This window comes from Protopterus annectens, chromosome 11.part0, assembly GCF_019279795.1.
Source record: "Protopterus annectens isolate FY-2018-M chromosome 11.part0, PAN1.0, whole genome shotgun sequence".
Lineage (NCBI taxonomy): Eukaryota > Metazoa > Chordata > Ceratodontiformes > Protopteridae > Protopterus > Protopterus annectens.
In genome coordinates this window covers 1,236,565,486-1,236,584,391 of record NC_056745.1, presented here as the reverse complement: position 1 = coordinate 1,236,584,391, position 18,906 = coordinate 1,236,565,486, and the positions used below count along the sequence as shown (strand labels likewise).

The window sequence follows — 18,906 nt, the reverse complement described above, 5'->3', positions numbered from 1 at the left end:
GTTATTTTGACTTTCTGTGAGAAGGCACTTTGAGATAGAAAAGGAAAGAATACGGTGATTGTGATGAGCACCAGAACACAGCACATTTCGACTCTGTCTCATAATATTCTACAAAAGGACCTATGATTCTGTATCTGTTTTCAGCTGCAGTTCTTTTTTATAGAATCCAATTTATAGGTAAGGAAATCAAACATACTACAGACAAAGAATGTTTTGGTTTTCTTAACTACCTGAAAAAAAATTATTAGCAGACTTGGGCAGATTCTTTTGTGTCAAGCAAATGATCAAAATTACGATGTCGACAGGCTACTAAGCATGCAACTAGGATCAGTCTCAGTGCATGCAAAAGCATTAAAGAGAATTAAAAACATTTTTTGCAGGGGAAGCTCCCTTCACCCCCATGAGGGGTTGCACCTTACACCCTGCTAATTATATATTCTAACTCCAAGATCGATGCTCCACACCAGTGGTCACCCCCTTGTTGGTCAGATCAGACCATAAGCTAATCACCCTTGATATCCACATCCCACCCCAACCCACCCCCCTTTATGGAAACCTCCGTAAAAAACATCTCCAAAGCCAACATCATGCTTCTCAAGTCAGATGTAACAAACTTCATGACACCCATGCAGATGGGAACTGGAAGTTCAACTGCTGAATCCTACACTAAGGTGCCAGATTAGCACATTCACTCTTGCATGGACTGAGCCATCCCAAATAGAACCAAGATGCTGCCCTCTGAAAAAAGGAAGCCAATCTGGTGGTCCCCTGCCATAAACAAGCTGTACAACAGAAGGAAGAAACTGTTGCAGAAAAGAGGAAGAACCCAGGATTCAAAAAACTCCCTCACCAGCCTCAGTAGAAAGCTGAGATCCCTCATAAAATCTTCCAAAGCTAGTTACGAAAACAAAATTGCCAAAGATTCCAAAGACAACCACAAGGCATTCTATAGCTATGTCAAGAATTTAAATGGCAATACTCAGACCTGCTCTGAGCTACAGCAGAATGGCACTAGATATACTGATACCAAGGATATTGCCAATATCCTGGCAGATAGATTCAGTGCCAACTTCACCCCCCTCTCACTCCCTAAAGGGCCCATTTCAATACTAAAGAATGCCAAATTCCAGTAACCATTTCCACTCAGGTAAAAAACGCACTCTCCAAAGATAAGAATATGGCATCCATGGGACCAGATGACATCCCGGGCTGTGTACTGCATGAAGTACAAAATGAACTTGCATCTCACCTATGTGCCATGTTTAATCATAGCCTCACCTCAGGCATCATGGCCACAGAGTCATGCACAGCTACAGTCATCCCACTCCACAAGGGGGATCCACTTTGGATCCCAGAAACTGCCATCCCATCAGTCTAACGAGCCTGATCTGCAAGGCCACGAAACGTATTATCATGGAACTGATAAACAAAGACATTGGCAAGTTTCAAACACTGGACTACACCCAGTTTGGGTTCATGAAGGGCCGTTCTTGCCTCCTGAACTTGCTTGATTTCTTCGAATCAGTCTTCAGAGCCATGGATGAGGGCAAGGTGATTCACACAGCCTACTTGGACCTCTCCAAGGCTTTTGACACTATCCCCCACTCTGGAATCATAGATAAACTTACTAAGCTTGGCATTAATCCCTATGTCACTCGATGGGTTACAAACTGGTTTACTGACAGAACACACACTGTAAAAGTAGCCGACTACAAATCCAGCTCCAGACAAGTGACAAGTGGTGTACTGCAAGGTTCTGTCCTGGGACCACTCTTGTTTGGCATCTACTTCTCTGAAGTACAGGCCAACCCTAAGGGACTCTGGCTTACAAAGTTTGCAGATGACTGCAAGCTGGTAGCCATTACTGAATCCCCAAAAAGATGTGGCTATACTGCAAAAGGGCCTTACTGAAACAGATGCCTGGTGCCAGAGCCATGGGCTCAAGCTAAATGCCAAAAAATGTATAGTTGTCCCCTTTGGGAAAAAACACATAGGTTCATAGGTAGGTACTAGGCTATCGGCCCAAGGGCCTATGCAAGCCTAGCCAACAAGGTTCCCTGGCTAACGCCACCCAAGAAAGTTATTTTCCTGTGCCACTGATGAGCAGAGACACAGAAGTGATCCCCGTGGTGTATTTCCTGTTTCCCATCCACTCATCAATATTTTTCTTGAAGAGTGCTAATGAAGAACTTTGCTTGACATAGATGGGTAGCCTGTTCCAGAGTATGGGAAGTCTCTGGGATAGAAATCTATCCCTCCAGCATGTCCTGATTATTGTGGTGACAAGGTTTAGGTCCCTAGAGCGTGTAGCTCGGAGGGATTGGGATTTCTTTAGGTGTAGCATGTCCAACAGCTCTGGGTTTGACATAGCTTTATATATTAGGCAGAGATCACCTCTGAGTAGGCGATATGCTACGGAGTAAAGCTGGAGTTTTTTGAGGCGGTCAGTGTAGGGCATTTGTTTGAGTCCAGTAATCCTCTTTGTGAGGTACTTCTGTGGCCTTTCCAGCTGCTGCAGATGTCTTGTGAGGTACATTCCAAAAGGGGTGTTGTACTCTATAATGGATCTAATGAGTGATGAGTAGAGGGTAACATACCTGTGAACTACCACATAGGTGGCAGTACACTAAACACCGAAAGTGTTTCATCCAGAAGAAAGGAGGTCATTGTCCCTCTGTACTCATCCCTCATTAGATCCATTATAGAATACAATGCCCCATTTGTTATGTACCTCACAAGACATCTGCAACAACTAGAAAGGCCGCAGAAATACCTCACAAAAAGAATCACAGGCCTAAAGCAGATGCTTTATGCTGACCATCTAAAGAAACTCCAGCTATACTCTGTCACATATCACTTACTCAGAGGCGACCTCTGCCTAACGTACAAGGCCATGTCAAACCCAGATTTGTTGGACATGCTACATTTAAAGAAATCCCAATCCCTCCGAGCCACACACTTCAGGGATCTTAACCTTATCATCATGATAAATAGAACATGCTGGAGGGATAGGTTCCTGACCCAGAGACACCTCATACTCTGGAATAGGCTGCCCATACATGTCAGGCAGAGCACCTCAATGGTCCTCTCCAAGAGGAACCTTGACGATTGGATGGGAGATAGGAAATTCACCCCGGGGATCACATCAGTAGCCCTGCTAGACAAGGTCGAGGAAAGAAAATATTTGTGGGAAGCAATAGCCAGGGAATCATTATGGCTAGGCTTGCATAGGCCCTAGGGCCAATAGCCTAGTACCTACATATGAACCTATGAAGATTGCACAATTCTCGGAGAAAAGGCAGACTCCTCAACCCTGATAATCATACAATATGTTACTTTTGTTGATAGGTGTTTAGCCAACCATTTGTTCAGTTGACTAAATAGTGCCAACTAAACAGATATCGACAACAGTGCTGCTCAAGAAAAGTAGTGCTTTCCATAATAATATGAACATATTTATGTCTATTTATCTTTCTCTTGTAACCTAGTACTGAGGAAATGTAGCTTTTTAGCCTTAAGCATAGTACATACTTTCCTTAAAAAAGAACAAATCTGCAAAAAAGGTAAACTAGTTGTACATGAACATCTGCTCTTGATATTGGCATTTGAATTACTAAAATAGGTTTTTTGATTTGATGAAGCTCTGACAAGGGTGAAAGTGCTGATTTTTGTTTTAATTTAATAAACCATGAGTTAAACAAGCAGTTCCAACTTGAATTCTGATTTCATATTTTTAATAAGAATGTAAAGTGAGTTTTGACATGAATCTTGCATAAGACATGACAACGGTCTATTTTAGTAATTTGCATGCCAATTCCCATATAGATATTGATATCGATATAGATATAAATATTTATTACGTGTGTGTGTGTGTGTGTGTGTGTGTGTGTGTGTGTGTGTGTGTGTGCGTGTGTATGTATGTATATATATATATATATATATATATATATATATATATATATATATATATATATACATATATTTATATATAAACATAAACATATTGCAAGTTATAACTACAATACTTGAAATGCTCAGTTCTCTTGTTCTATTTATGTAATTTTTCCACTTCTCTGCTTCTGTGCAGTCCTATAGTACTTCAGTAATGTATTATGAAACCTGTTTCTTCATTACAATTTTTCTGTTGCTAGTTATAACAACTTGTGGAGGACAGTGAAGATAAATTGCACCTTAGTGCAGGCAAAACAACAATGTGTACTACAGTGGGCCTTCCTGAAGTTTAAGTGTTGCATACTGTACCATAATTCCATCTCATGCGTATTCATTCAACTGTTTATTTTGTAACCATGACTCCCAAAACTGAAATGTGCTCCTGACATTAGAATCAAGATAAAACTGTTGCAGTGTGTCTGGGAATGCAGTCTTTCTTGGTACTGATAACAGACTTTGAGTCAATATTAACAGAACATCACAGGTGAGGTAAGTAAATCTAAGGCTAGAACCTAAAAGAAAGAGAAAATGGAGTTTAAGTTATGGGTGTGTGGTATCAGTAGAATGTGGACAATCAGGTATGTCTCTGGACTTCACATGAGAATGATTAATATACTAAACCTGGTTACATTAACCTGAGAAATTTTCAAGAAGGCCTATACAATCAGGCATTTTAAAAAACAGTGTCATGTGAGTTCTACGTTAACACACACTGTATAGGAAGTAACAGATTTGAGGACATTCTTGTAACAGTGGTTTTGATAAAATTGTTAGCAGGAACTATGTTTAATTACATATTCCATTTAAAAATAAAGAAATGTGTCACTGAACTTATGTTACATTTTTATACGGCTGGCCTAATTTTTCTTGGATCAGTTTTGAAGGAAATTCCCTCACTCTCTGCTGCTTCAGGTAAGTATTGATTGAATGTAACAATGAGGGTTTTGTAGTTAAACCGTCTTATATTGCCTATGACCATCCGTGGGATACTTTCATTCATCTTCTGCATGAGAGAGACACATACCAGCTCACACCACATCCTGTTGCCATGATACTAGTTATACTTCCACATAATGATATTTGGTTTCCATGTACAACACAGGCAGATGTATGTAGCTAGTACAGGTAAGCCTGGAATTTTTTAGAAATAACAAACTAGAACTGAATTATTGGATGCACTTGGCTTTTCCAGTCCAGAAATAACAGCCAGTTGTAAGAAATGTTTAAAGCATTGTATTAAATAGTATATATACATTATGTTCTCTCAGATGGCATGGAAGGCTATACCCAATACATGAGGACAAAATAAAACGTGTGGGTACAGTAAAAGAGGTAAGTGTTTTGAGGCAAACGAAAACTGTTCTTGAATATATGACTGTTAGTTTGCTACTGGTATCCTTAACTGCACAGTCCTGTGTATTTCACTTTCTTACCAGAATCTACACAGCTGATAGTCTAGTGAAAAAGGTTTAACTAGCTGAATGATAAAATGCAAACTGGTATTCAAGGAAGTCTGAACTTTATCCTGCTTGCTTGTTTATTTATGCAGGAACGAGGTTATCAAAACAAACCATATACAGACTTCATTTCAGTTTTATTTTGTGTCACTGCTGACTGCTGTTTGTTAAAGAATGAGAGTTACAGAAAAAAAACTGTGCAACAGTGTCTGGGGTTTTTGCAACTATTCATGAAATATACCATCCTAGAGTAGAAGAATTTTAGCTCAGATTCTGAATACATTTAGGATTATAAACTTTCAAGTTGTCTTCCTGGTCTGGTGTGTTTTTCTTTCATTCTGTTTTAGGCCTTTTACTTTTCTGTATGGGGAAAGTTCAAATGAAGCTAAAAAAAGGATTGCACTTCTTGGTTCTTGGCAGTTGATACTTTGGCCATCTCCACCACTTAAACCAACACTCACTATGTACAATGATTTTTAGTACAGTTTATACTACAGTCAAAACACATCAATGCTTTATAAAGTTAGCTGCAGTTTTTACATTGAATTAACCAACGTAAAGCTGATTATTAAAATGGTATTTCACAATGATTCATTTGTATCACACCGTGAAACATAATACAACAAGCTGTGTACATTGTTCTTTTATACAAGTCACTAATTTTCTCTTCTCTGGCCATCAGGTTCCCATGTCACTGTTGGTACAGTTTCTATATATGTGCTGGCAGTGATTTTGTTTTTTTTTGGGGGGGGGATGTTTTCCTTCTTTATGTATGAGAGACCATGTCACCTGTATATAAGTTCAGAGGATGAGGGAACAGGAGGGCTTGTCCCCTACAAAAAAAAAATTACTGTTTAACTTTTCACCAATTTGTGTTTTAGGAATTTTTTTTCAATGATGTGATAAATCAACCCCATTGCATACCTTTCAGCTATCTGCTATTCATGCTTTTTGAATCTCTTCCTTTGTTACCCAGGTACTACCTGCTGGGGCTGATGTCAGCAGTAGGCAAGTAGGGAAGAGGGTACAGAAATGTGGAAGGAAACTTTCTACAGTGTCATATATACTGTTATGTACTTAAAAGGGATTCTCTTGTATTGTCCACTGGATGAAGCTGTTCATGTGATCACTTTAACTCGTGTAATGTCAGTTAGCACCAGCCCTACCCTCTAAAGCATTATTTTAATAGCAGTTACAACAGTCTCCATCACCAGGGGAGTGCCATATCACGTTGACAAATCCCTCCCATCCCTCCTGGAATGAGTGAGCTAAAAAAACGCCTCACTTTCTTACCCCACCCCTGGCACCTTCATCTCCTGAATAGCTAATCCATTATAGATCATCTGGGTCACAGTCAGGGCTTCATGGATTTCAGTTATGGATAATATTATTTATTTATTTGTTTATTTGTCTGTTTGTTTATTTATTTATTATTAATTGAACAATTTTGTCAGCAAGTTGCACTGTCTGTACTTAAATTGTCTTGGCTAGAAAGATACGCAGAAGATATATTTCAAAATAATTTGACATTGTGTTGAATTTTTGTAGCATTTAAGTGTTGAAACATCAACAAAAAACATACTTAAACTGGTATGCTCCCTACTGCAGACTCAGATATGTAGTTTAGGTTTTCTATATGCTCATAGGTTCATAGGTTAAGTACTCTTGTAGTTGCCCGTGTGAGCCATTTTAAGCCTAGCCAATTTCCATTTTGATGCCTGAATTAACCAATCCTGTTTGATTTTACATTGGTCTCACCAATCCCATAGTTAATAATTATATGTTTACCCTACTGAGAATAACTGGCATCATGCCATAGACCATCTATATACACATACATGGGATAAAGCATTTAGGAGTTTCCTGTGTCCATTCATGGTACAGGGGGTAGTTCTGGGGTAAGCTTCCAATTACTCATCCATACATCCAAATTGCACTTGAATACAGACAGGGATGAATTTTGCTTTTACTTAGAAGGTGAGTATGCTCTACAGCAGTGGTATCCTGTCTTCCAAACCATTCTGCTGATGCTGCAGAAGAGTTTAGATCCTTGGACTGAGTATTACTTATGCCATTTAACTTGTCGATGTGCAGTAGACCTATCAGTATTGGTTCAGAGATGCCCTGTATGACAAACACAAGTCACCTCTTAGCAATCTGATGGATACAGTATACAGTAACAGGACTTTGAGTCAGTCCTTGTGTTTAGCCCTTGTATCCTTTTAGTAAGATACCTCTATGGTCATTCCAGTTGTTACATGTGATGGACAGATAAATGCCAAAGGAATTATTGGTCTAATGAGGACTGAGTAGAGGGGGACAATGACATCTCTAGATCTACATACAACCCCTTTGTTTATAAGCTGCACAGTATAGAATTACTTTCTTATGACAGTGGACACATGTTGATAAAAAGTTAGGTCACTTCTCACATAAGTTCCCAAACCCCAAATAACTGGGTCAGCCCTTATGGGTGTATTGTCAATGTTGTAGTTCCCTGGGGTAGATGATTTCCCAAAGGACACAGTAATACATTTTTTGGCATTTAGTTTCAGACCATGATTCTAGTACCAGATATTTATTTAGGACAAACCTTCCTGTTAGATGGTTAAGACATTAGAGATTCAACAATTGCTCCTAGCTTGTGTACTGTCTTACCTTCATCCATTGCTTTGGTGATGTTTTCAAAAAAGCCTGCCAGAATACGCAAGCATGACCTGCTGTTGATGAATCCAAACTGAGACAGATCAGTATTTGGTGGTTCCTTATGTCTTGATTGATTTGTTCCATAATACATCTTTCCATGGCTTTGCATATGAGGCTGGTCAGACTTACAGGGCTGTAACTGCCTGGGTTTGGGGGAAGGAACTCTCTTATGAAGGGAATGTAGGTGTTCTCCATTAGCATGGTACAAAACCTGTATGGAGGCTGAGGGTCAACAGTACTGTTGGCGGATGGCTAAATAATGCTTCATGCTATTTAAGGTGTATCCAGGAATATTGTCAGAACCCATCAGTGCAGTATTTTTAGCTTGTGAAAGCACTTTTAGGACTAGGTCTTTTATGATAGCTGAAGTTGAGCCAGTTTCAGGTATATCTTGTGGGAACGATGTAGGGGAGTTCAGGGTAATGTTTGAGCTGAATTTGTCAGCCAGTAGGTATACTATTATGTTCAGCCTCATTGTAGGTAATATTGTTCACAATCAGCTCATTGCAATGCTGCATTGTGCTTTTGAGATCACAAACATAACTAAAAAATTATCTATGATTGTTTTTGGCTCAGGTGGTTATTTTAGCTTCATACTTGACTTTGCTGGATTTTATTAAGCTTCTGAGTTGCTTCTTTATTTATATGACAAGGGCTCTGTCATTCTGGGAATTATTCATCTTACTTTTTGGTCAAAATTCTCTTCCATTCATTGTGAAACTTGTTGATTTTATGGTTCTACCATGTGGATTAATTTCTGGGGTTTGTCCTGCACTTACTTCTACAGAGTACAGCTGCAGCTATTCAGCTGTTTACATGGTGGTATATTGTACTGGTGTACATTTGCACATATTCAGTGGAGTTAACTGGGTTTAGTGGGGCTATAAAGCTTTCAGTATATCACTTAGTGGTAGGTAGTTTGGCTTAGAGAAATTTCTAAACGTACACTGGAGGGAAGGGGGCTTTGGTTTCAGTTGTATTTCGAAGGAGAGGCCTTTATGGTCAGACCTAACAAGTGACAAAGATATACAAGGAATTGTGCATAATGCCTGGCTTATGCCTGGCTTACAGAGCAATCTCAGACCCAAACCTAATGAATTTGTTGCACATCCGTAAGTCAAATGGGTCTAGAGCAACCCAATCCAGGAACCTAAATATGGCCTCATGACTTGAATAGTATATACTGGAAGGACAGATTAGTCTCCCAGCGACTGTCCATTTTTGGAATAGGCTACCAATTCATATGAAACAGAGCATCTATATGACACGGTTCAAAAGGAACCTGGATGAGTAGATGCAGTATTCAAAATGAAACGCTGTACAACAATGGCCAGTGAAGTAAAGTTCTCTTGGAGAATAGGTAGTGTGGCTAAATGATATAAAACTTAAAAGTGCAACATATATAGCAAAAAACTTGCATACATTTCCAGTACTTAAATTAAATGCACTTACAAGATATTCACTCTGTGAATGCAGTTATACCATAGTGAAATGATGGCTCCAAAGTTTCCAGTCTTATGATGGCTTCAAAGTATCCAATCTTTTTGGTCTGATATACAAAGTATCCACACTGAAGATGTAGTAGCTGCTATGTGACTGTGATGAACTGTGATAACAGCTTAACCAGACTAACAGATCAAATAAAAGCTTCTAGCTTTAATGGCAGTTAAAATCCTTTTATTGTAGGAAAAGTTAAAATCTTCATGTCAAGTTAAAATCTTGATGTAGAATAAAACAGTCCCTATGTATTCCAAATGATAAGCGCTTTCGGTATCTTCTTCAGATCATAGAGATTGGGACTACTAAACATTATAGAAACATTACGTATGAAAAAAGACAAGCCCTATGCAACTTACAACAAAATGAGAATGTGGTAATCACTGGAAAGACTGGAAACTTTGGAGCCATCATTTCGCTATGGTATAACTGCATTCACAGCGTGAATATCTTGTAAGTGCATTTAATTTAAGTACTGGAAATGTATGCAAGTTTTTTGCTATATATGTTGCACTTTTAAGTTTTATATTATTTAACCACACTACCTATTCTCCAAGAGAACTTTACTTCATTGGCCATTGTTGTACAGAGTTTCATTTTGAATACTGTTTTTACTTGTTACTGATAGCTGTACTTTAGCATTAGGAGGTACCCTTTCTTTATTGGATGAGTAGATGGGGCACCATAAATTCTTAACTGGGATCATGCCCACAACACTCCTGAGCATGGGCAGTCATTACAAAATACAATCCTGGGTATTGACTTGTTTCTGCCTTCAAATCCTAGATATTTACATTGGGATAAAATGGCTAGGCTTGAAATGACCTTCTATCATCCTATGACCCTATGCTCCAATATTAGTAAGGGCAAGATCCAAGATGTTGTTCCCCATAGTGGGTAGTCTGATTAATTCTTAGAGGGCATTTATATTGAGAAAGTTCATGAATTTCTATGCATGTGTCCTAATGGTGGTGTAGGTTTCCCAGTTTATAGTTGGATACTTCAGATCACCTAGAAAAATGGTATGGGTTTAATACTGAGTGATTTCAGTTTCTGTAGATAGATGTAATTGCTTTCATGGGTTATAGAGGGAGTTCAGCAGCAAGCTAAGTTATTATTTATTTACTTATCTATCTATCTATCTATCTATCTATCTATCTATCTATCTATCTATCTACTTATCTAATTATCCTTTGATTATAAGGTTAGTCCCACTAGGCAAGTAGCTCTTTTTAAGTTACACTTATTTGGGGTTAGGGGAGGAGCTCTGATTAACATGGATAGGGATCCTGTTCCAGGGAGGGGGTAGTCTCCGGTTTACAAACCCGCCTCTCCAGCAGGTCTTATTTGTGTCACAGGCAAGGTTTAAGTTTTTAGAATGGGTAATTCTGGTGTCATTTGCTTTCTGGATATGCAGGAGGTCCAACAGGGTGGAGTCTGACAATATCTTGTATGCAACAAATAGATTGCCACTCAACAGCCTTTAGGAGATAAAATGCAGTAATAGTTTTTTGAGGCAGTCTGCATAGGACATGTTAATTACTCCCTATATTCTTTCAGTAAGGAACCTCTGTGGAGAGTCTAATTGTTGGATGTGCCTAGTTAGGTACATACTAAAGGGGAGCACTGTACTCAATGATAAGTATGTTGAATGCTGAATACAGTAGAACAATGACCTCCGTGAACCAGGATGTCATGGATTTTTGTATTAGTTGCAAAACACAGGATGATTTTGTCACTACTGTTGACATGTGATGCTCAAAGGCAAGATTACTGTCTATGTGTGTCCCCATGTCCCCGACTATGGGGTCAGTTTAAACAGTTTATTGTCATCATGATAGTTACTAGGGGTGGATAAGTTCCTGAAGGATACTATTATATGTTTATTGGCATTTAGTTTTAGTCCGTGGCTGTGTCACCGGTTATTTGTCTGTGTCAACCCTTTTTGGAGAACATTATTGTTGGTGCGAGATTCCATGACTGCTACTAATTTGTAAGTATCTGCAGATTTAGTCAGCCAGGGGCATTTGGCATTGACCTTGACTTCAGTGAAGTAAACACCTAAAAGGAGTGGTCCCAGTTAGCTCAGAGGGCTAAAGCTTTGACTTGTTAATGAACCGATTTCTCTGAGAAGGGTGCAGAGTTTGAATCTTCCCACCATCATTTAAAGAAGGAGTTTGGCATAATGGTTAACCTTACAGACACAAGGTGCAGGGTTTGATTCTCACATGGGATAATTGGCTAGGCTTAAAATGGCCCACAAGGGCAGTTAGCCTAGGACTATTCTATGACTCTGCTTGTGCCTGGCCCCTTTGTAGAGATGGACTCCCCAATTCTATCTTTCTGGTCCTGTCTGGTAAGCCATCAGACTACCTACTGGGTGAAATAGGAGCATATACCTAACCTCTTGAGTTTGTCAACAATACCCAAGCGCAGTATTGTTTCAAATGGCTTGCCTAGGTCAAGGTAGACAGTGTGAACCATTTTGCCCTCATCCATTGGTTTGGTGACCTTCTGAAAGAAGTCCACCTGGTTGAGTAGACATAATCTACGTTTGTTGAAACTAAATTGGGTTGAGGCCAGTGTCTGGAGTTTTCCTATGTCATTATTGATCATTTCCATTGTAATTATTTCCATGGCTATGCATTTGTGACTAGTGAGACTTATAGGTCTGTAGTTTCCAGGGTCTTTAGATTGCCCATCTTTGTGAAGAGGGATGACTGTTGCTGATCTCCATTACTGAGGCATGAAGCCTGTTTATGCTACAGTTGAACAGCAATTCCAGACAGCCTGATAGGTCATGTTTCATGCTATTTAGAAGATACTGATTTATAAAAATCAGTCTACACCAAGACTATATATTCCCCATTCTGAAGGAAGTATGGGCCTCCTTGAAACTGACTACAAATATAGATCTGCAATTATACAACTGCATACATATCTGCTGACCTCACAAGACCTAATGTAGTGAAAGTTTTAAAGCATGAGGAGAATAAGTCTAAGATGACTTCCCTGCTTACTTTAGCAGAAGCTTATTGGTGTCACGTGGAAATGGAAATCAAACCAGAAGTAGATAAAAATCAGGTAGCAATTGAATGTACCAAAAAACAAAAGAAAGGATATAAGGTGAAGGATCAGATGAGAGGGCAAGAAATAAGGAAAATGCATAAAAATAGTTGCAAGTACAGAAAACTCTTGGAACAAACCATGTGTTGATCAGGATCAAATGCAGGAATGGTTAAGGAAAGGTGAATTTAAACCAAAAGACAAAAGGTTAACATTGGCGGCCTAAGATAGTGGACTATGAACAAGTTCGTTAACAAAGTTTGTTGAACATGTGGGAGAAACAGACAAATGCAGTTTTGTAAAATAGAATTGGAAATAGTTGCAAATCTTGTTGCTGGTTGTGATATACTAATGGAAGAAGGACTGTACACTGAAAGGCATAATAGTGTGGCAAGACTGTTGCATTGGAGATTTTGCTGAAAAAAACATTGGATACATGAGCCACAAAGCATTATAGAAAATAATGAAGTTTATATCACATGAGATCATCCATTACCAACAGTTCAAAAAATAGATACGAGAAAATCAGATATAGTAGCCCATGAAAAGAAGACAAAAGTAGCATTGATCACTGAAATTGCTACACCCAGTGACTACAGTGTCTTACATACATAGAGACACTGTTGTTGTGTCTTTCGGCTTTTCCTGGTTAGGGGTCGCCACAGCAGAACTCCGGTCCGCTAATAATTGGTAGTTGATTTTTATGTGCTGAGTTACCAGCCCTGATGCACAACCTTCAATGAAGGTACGCCCATTCATGCATGTCTCCACGCAGAAGACGCTCTAGCTGAGAATCGAACCAGACAGCATTTTACTGTGAGGCAACAATGCTACCGCAGCACCACCACTGCAGCATCCACACACATAGAGACACTAAGTAATAAAATACCAGGATTTGCAGGCAGAAACAAGGGCAATGTGGAAGAAGGATATCCAGACAGTTCCAATAGTATTAGGAGGAATGTGTTTTATAAAAAAAGAATTTACAGTCATACTTAGATATGTTACCGATACATGTAACCCTTTATGATCTGGGCACATTGCAGATGTTGCAAAGAGCAGTTCTGGCTAACATCAAAGAATGAAACAATACTAATTTCATGAACTTCAGTCATACTTTGACTTTAGAATGGAATCCATCATGAAATAGTATTAGAAACCCAAAAGATTTGGGGAAATTAAAAAAGACATCTTGGGATATTGCCTGAGTCTATTAATGCAGATTCTACCCTATTCACCAGGTGGTGCCTTGATGTGTTCATGAGTGCAATCTATGGCACCCATTAACTCAGTGTAGTGTGTTACATGGTAGAAGAGTCACATACTGCTTTCCCTCTCCTCAGGGTTGTGGGGAAAATAAATGTGCTCACTGGCCTGGGGAGCATGGCATCCAGGAACTAGTGGAGTACCCTGGAAGCAGACGCTAGTGAGACTCCCATCATGTCTCCTGTTGGTCTTTGGAAAGTACCTGTAGCTATATCCTAAGGGCTAAACATACCTTTGTTTCCACTAAGATGGGTTCCACTCTGTTGGCTCTGGGTCTGAGTTGAGGTTGCCGGAGGTCAGTGAGTTGTTGTAGTATGTCCCTGTCCATCCTGTAGTGCTCTGCAATTGCCAGCTCATGTAGCTCCTGGTAGGTACACTGGAGCTGAAGACTTTTTTCCTTCTCAGTTTAGACATATGGTCAGCATCAGCAGCAGCTGCATTGACCTCAGCATCTAGCACATACATATGCAGCACACCTGCAGCAGCCCCTAGCATTCTCTCAGTTAAAATTCCCAAGTCTGTAATCCAGTGGTGCAGAGTATTGGGGAAACATCAGATTGTAGGGTGTATGCAACCTTTATAGTGCTCTGCTGTAGGTGTAGCCTGTGTGGTTGGCTACCTATGATGCATTCTACCTGCCAAGTACATCATTAAGTGGATTAATGGCTCTAGTTTAGGTAGAACAGGGCTCATCAGTAGTTAATACATCATTAGCTTTCTCAGCCAATTTTTTTCTTTTTGTGATAGCCTTCCTTGCTGAGCATTTCAGCGAACCACTCAAACTCATGCCGCAAAGATAAACAAAGCTTAGCAGTCAGTAGACACACCCCCATGGCAAGTCACGCTCAGCATGGCAGCGCACCATGCAAACATGATAAAACACATGTCTCAGAAATAAACACAGCTTAGCAGTCAATGTACATGCCCCCCTGCTCAGTTCAGAGGTGTGGCACACAAACAGGTGCTGCTGAGCTCCAATGAGCTTAAAAAGGTTGCGGACACATCCCCTTTTGATGTTAGCTACCTCTTCTGTGGACACCAGCATGGTTCTGTGCCTACACGGATAGGATCTGCAAACACAGATACCCATTTGTGCTATTCAGTAACCCAAGGTCATTTGCATACAGATCTGTGCACAGTACCTGGAAACTACATGGTTTCAGGCCCTGCCTCGTTAGCAACCACAGCAGTCTGACATTGTATATACTCCTCATAGGTCCTATAATGTATTACTGTTACATACTCACAAATTTATTTTTATATTTTTTCCATAACGGCATGTTTGTGTAATGTGGCGCACCATGCAGACATACCCAGGGTATTAAAAGAAATTATTTTACATTATTTTACGTATGATTTTGGACACACAGTAATTAGTTTTGCACATATCTGTATCCCATATGCTATTTCTGTCACACTTTTACAGCCCCTGTTGTCATTTTTGCATCCTGTACATGGAATTTTTCTGTGCACATTATGGATACCAACAGGGGATCTGCACAACTGTCTGCCTACTGGATCACTCTACCAACCTTATTTGTATGCATTTCCCCTGCTTATGAGGTGATTTGGATGCCACAGATACTTCCATGTTCGCACACTCGTGCACACCCCTCAGCTCCGTTTAGTGGATTGCACATCTGCTTAATTCCATGTAAGCACCATGCCACTATGCCTACGTGGCAAATAAGTCCATGTAGATGTTATTAAATTCCTCCCCATGTGTTTTACTTAGAATAAAACACACATAATTTGTACTGGATATTCTTGTAAGTCTCTTTATGTAAATTGTATCCACTGATGAAGGGTAAAATTGAGTCAAGAGTGTAGACTGTGTAGAAGGAGTTTCCTGTGGTGTTGGTCAGTGACAACAGTTGCCAAGCACTTTGATTATAACTTCTTAAATGGCACACAAAGCACAGTAAGCTGTTATAAATCTTTGGAATGTAAGAAAAACAGAGATCAGGTTAATGCAGACTCTCATTTAATCTTACCTTAAAGTGCCTAGATGATAGAAATGTAGCAACAAGATCAGCTTTACACAGTGGGAAGTAGAAAATACTGTATACTAGAGCAGCTTTAGGATGCATATCCTTCTGTGTTTTATGGTGCATATTCCTTCTGCATTAGTTTGTTATGAATGGCAATGCAATTTGTAAATTTCAAAAGAACAATCTCACAGCATTGATACAAATGCTGGGATATTCTAAAATAGTGTACTGTTAGCATATTTATGTCCCCAGCTATTATTTTGTTTAAATAAAACTCATAACTTAGTAGCAGGCTAGTTGCCCTTGTGGGCCATTCACCTCATGTGAGAATCAAACCCTGCACCTTGTGCCTATAAGGTGGCTATCTTAACCACTATACCAACCTCCTATCTTGTGGACACTTTGGTGCTTCTTTGTAACTCATGAATATTAGACATTTAGTGATCGTTATGCATTTACTGCATATATTCACATTTCATATCACTCTTCTTCCTCATGATCGACTACAGAAAGTTTCTTTATTCTTGGTAAGATTATGTCTCGTTAGCCTTTTTTTTCTTTGTTGCAGTTCCCAAAGAACTGATGACTGAAAATGCTCAGAATCCTAGTTTGTTCTACTTTCCCTGTCCCAGTGGATGGTTCCATTTTGGTGCAGACTGTTATGGGTACAACATAGAGGAACTTACATGGTCTGAAGCTGAGGTAAGCATGACCCGTTTTCCTTTACAGTGTTTCTACGATTGTCAGTGAGGTGAAGGTCTGAACATGGTAATGTGGTGGTTCAAGCTCTATGTAAAATAATTAGAAGATTTTTGTCATACTGGAGCAGCTTTTGTTTATGGTGCCTTTTATAATCTGGAGTTTGAATGCAGTGGTTTGGTCCTTTGTTATCATTGTTTCTGTATTCTCTGACTTACAAATGGCCAGTTTCTCCTGAAGTTCATACTAGTTTTAATAAACTTTTGAAAATATGCCTGCTGATTTTGCTTTTCACTTCAATGCTTTTATAAAGTCCCATCAACCTGCCCATTAACCTCTTAGAATGCCATAAAAAGAAAGAAAGAAAAAATACAGAAAGAAAGAAGGTATTTTCCTGTAGTTCAGCACAGGTTAAGCTATGAGTCGCTAACTTCACTCTTATAGTCTTCAGGTTGGTTCCCTCAGTCTCCTCTTATAGGCTCTGTGACTCTAAAAAAACTCAGTGTAACTAGACAGTGCTCCTGGGTAACTTCTAAAAAGAGACACTTCATGCTGGTATATTTATGTTACATTCATCACTGCTGATTTATGTGTTATTGTTACTATTAAGTTATATGTGCCCACTCAAATGGGAACTCTCCTAACCTACAAACATTTGTGTAAATATAACTCGGTGTTATTTTATATTTCCTTCCATGTTAGCACCTTTATCCCAGTTGTATCTTTATTTGATATACTCTATATACAGTTGTTTATCCTTTACCTAACTGCCTCATTTATGATACTATTTGTAATCTCTTTTTCTAAGTATTTTTAAATATTTGTTCTTTTGGATTTTTTTTTTTGTGGAGCTTTTATCCCCGGGCCTCTGATGAAAATGGACATGTTGTCCCAGTCAGGCTATACCTGTAATCAAATGTAAAATAAAATAAAATAAATAAATAAAATAAATGGTAGGCTGAAATACAAATAAAATAAATAAATAAATAAAACACCTCAGCTCTGAATATTTTAGGCAGACAGAAGCCTTCATGTTTTCCTAACATTTACGTTAGCTGATAGCATATAGAGAAAAAGTCTTTATTACATCCAATGTGACCCAAATTCAAATAGTGACTCAAGCATATGACATCAAGGCACGAAGTATAGGAGTGCCCACCTGGGTGAGGACGGAGGCACATACACACTCATGACAGACATGCATGGCCTTATTTCCTTTCTGGAGACCAGGGCAAACAGCCATGTGTTGCTGCCATAGTGTTGGCAAGACATCCTGTTGACATCAGCCTCTTGAACAAGTGAGGAGTTATCCAGTGTTAATACACATTGCATACCCTACCCTCAGAGTTTTACTGAGAGAGTGCAAACAAGGTGAGTTAAAGGTAAAACCACTTCTTCAGCAATATGATGCTGCCCTGGGGCACATTGATCTATCTGCTGGGCCCAAACAATGTTTGAACAAATTCATGGGAGGCAGCATGTTTCAGTAGTCCCTATGATTGATGAAAGATACCAGGAACAGCTGATGGTCAGCTGCAAATGAACAAAACATAGCTCCATATCAGAGGTTTTCCTTATGTTTAATAATCTTCCATTGGACTTTAAACTAAAAGTGATTATGCTAATACAATGTCAGTAGCTGTGAATGTATTATAAAATAAATGAGGAAACTTCAGAGTCCCTGAATTCACAAAATTAATAAACTTGCTTTAGTATAAAACCTAGCAATTAGAATCATTATCTGCATTCAAAGTATGCAGTGACATCTTTGCAATTTATTATGCTACCAGAATAAAGTATCTTAGGTAAATATAATTTTGTTATGAGCACATAAGGTTTGTTATCACTTATTAGAGATTTCAAGCATAACTAGTTAGCATAAAGCCATGGCTTACAGGGGTTCATCATACATAATTATTATTTTTTTTTGCCAGTGATTTTAAACTTCTGAAGGCCATGTTGACTGAGGCACTAAGTTGTTACAATTCCTATGAGGCTACTCTGCTGCTCATCAGAGTGACAAGCCTCCAAGGAACCAACTTGCTGTAAACAACTCGGCAAACATAACTATATTCTTCTATTCTCTTCTTAGAAAACTCTGTCGTGCTTATATTTTTTCCATTTTCCCTGTGCATTTTCTGCATTACTGTTGTTCTACAGTCTTATGTCATGCTCATTGCTATACTCATCCTTTTACTTCACATCTAGAACTATACATCGGTGTCTAATTGTATGTGTGTGCGTGTGTGTGTGTGTGTGTGTGTGTGTGTGTG

At 39.1% G+C, this 18,906-nt stretch overlaps 1 protein-coding gene across 3 annotated transcripts in view; it reads left to right on the top strand.

Moving 5' to 3' along the window:
- Window positions 1–18,906, top strand: part of LOC122814864 (regenerating islet-derived protein 4-like) — a 169,908-nt gene that overhangs the window by 35,260 nt on the left and 115,742 nt on the right. The window contains exons 1-2 of one of the 3 annotated variants that reach the window (XM_044087145.1): window positions 4,334–4,440; window positions 16,503–16,636. The exons of 1 other annotated variant lie outside the window; for it this stretch is intronic. In XM_044087145.1, coding sequence (XP_043943080.1) covers window positions 16,517–16,636 — 120 coding nt within the window. In that variant the 5' untranslated portion in view covers window positions 4,334–4,440; window positions 16,503–16,516. Of the gene's footprint in view, window positions 1–4,333; window positions 4,441–4,750; window positions 4,864–16,502; window positions 16,637–18,906 lie in introns of those variants that run through there. One more of the 3 variants, XM_044087144.1, reaches the window with a different exon arrangement.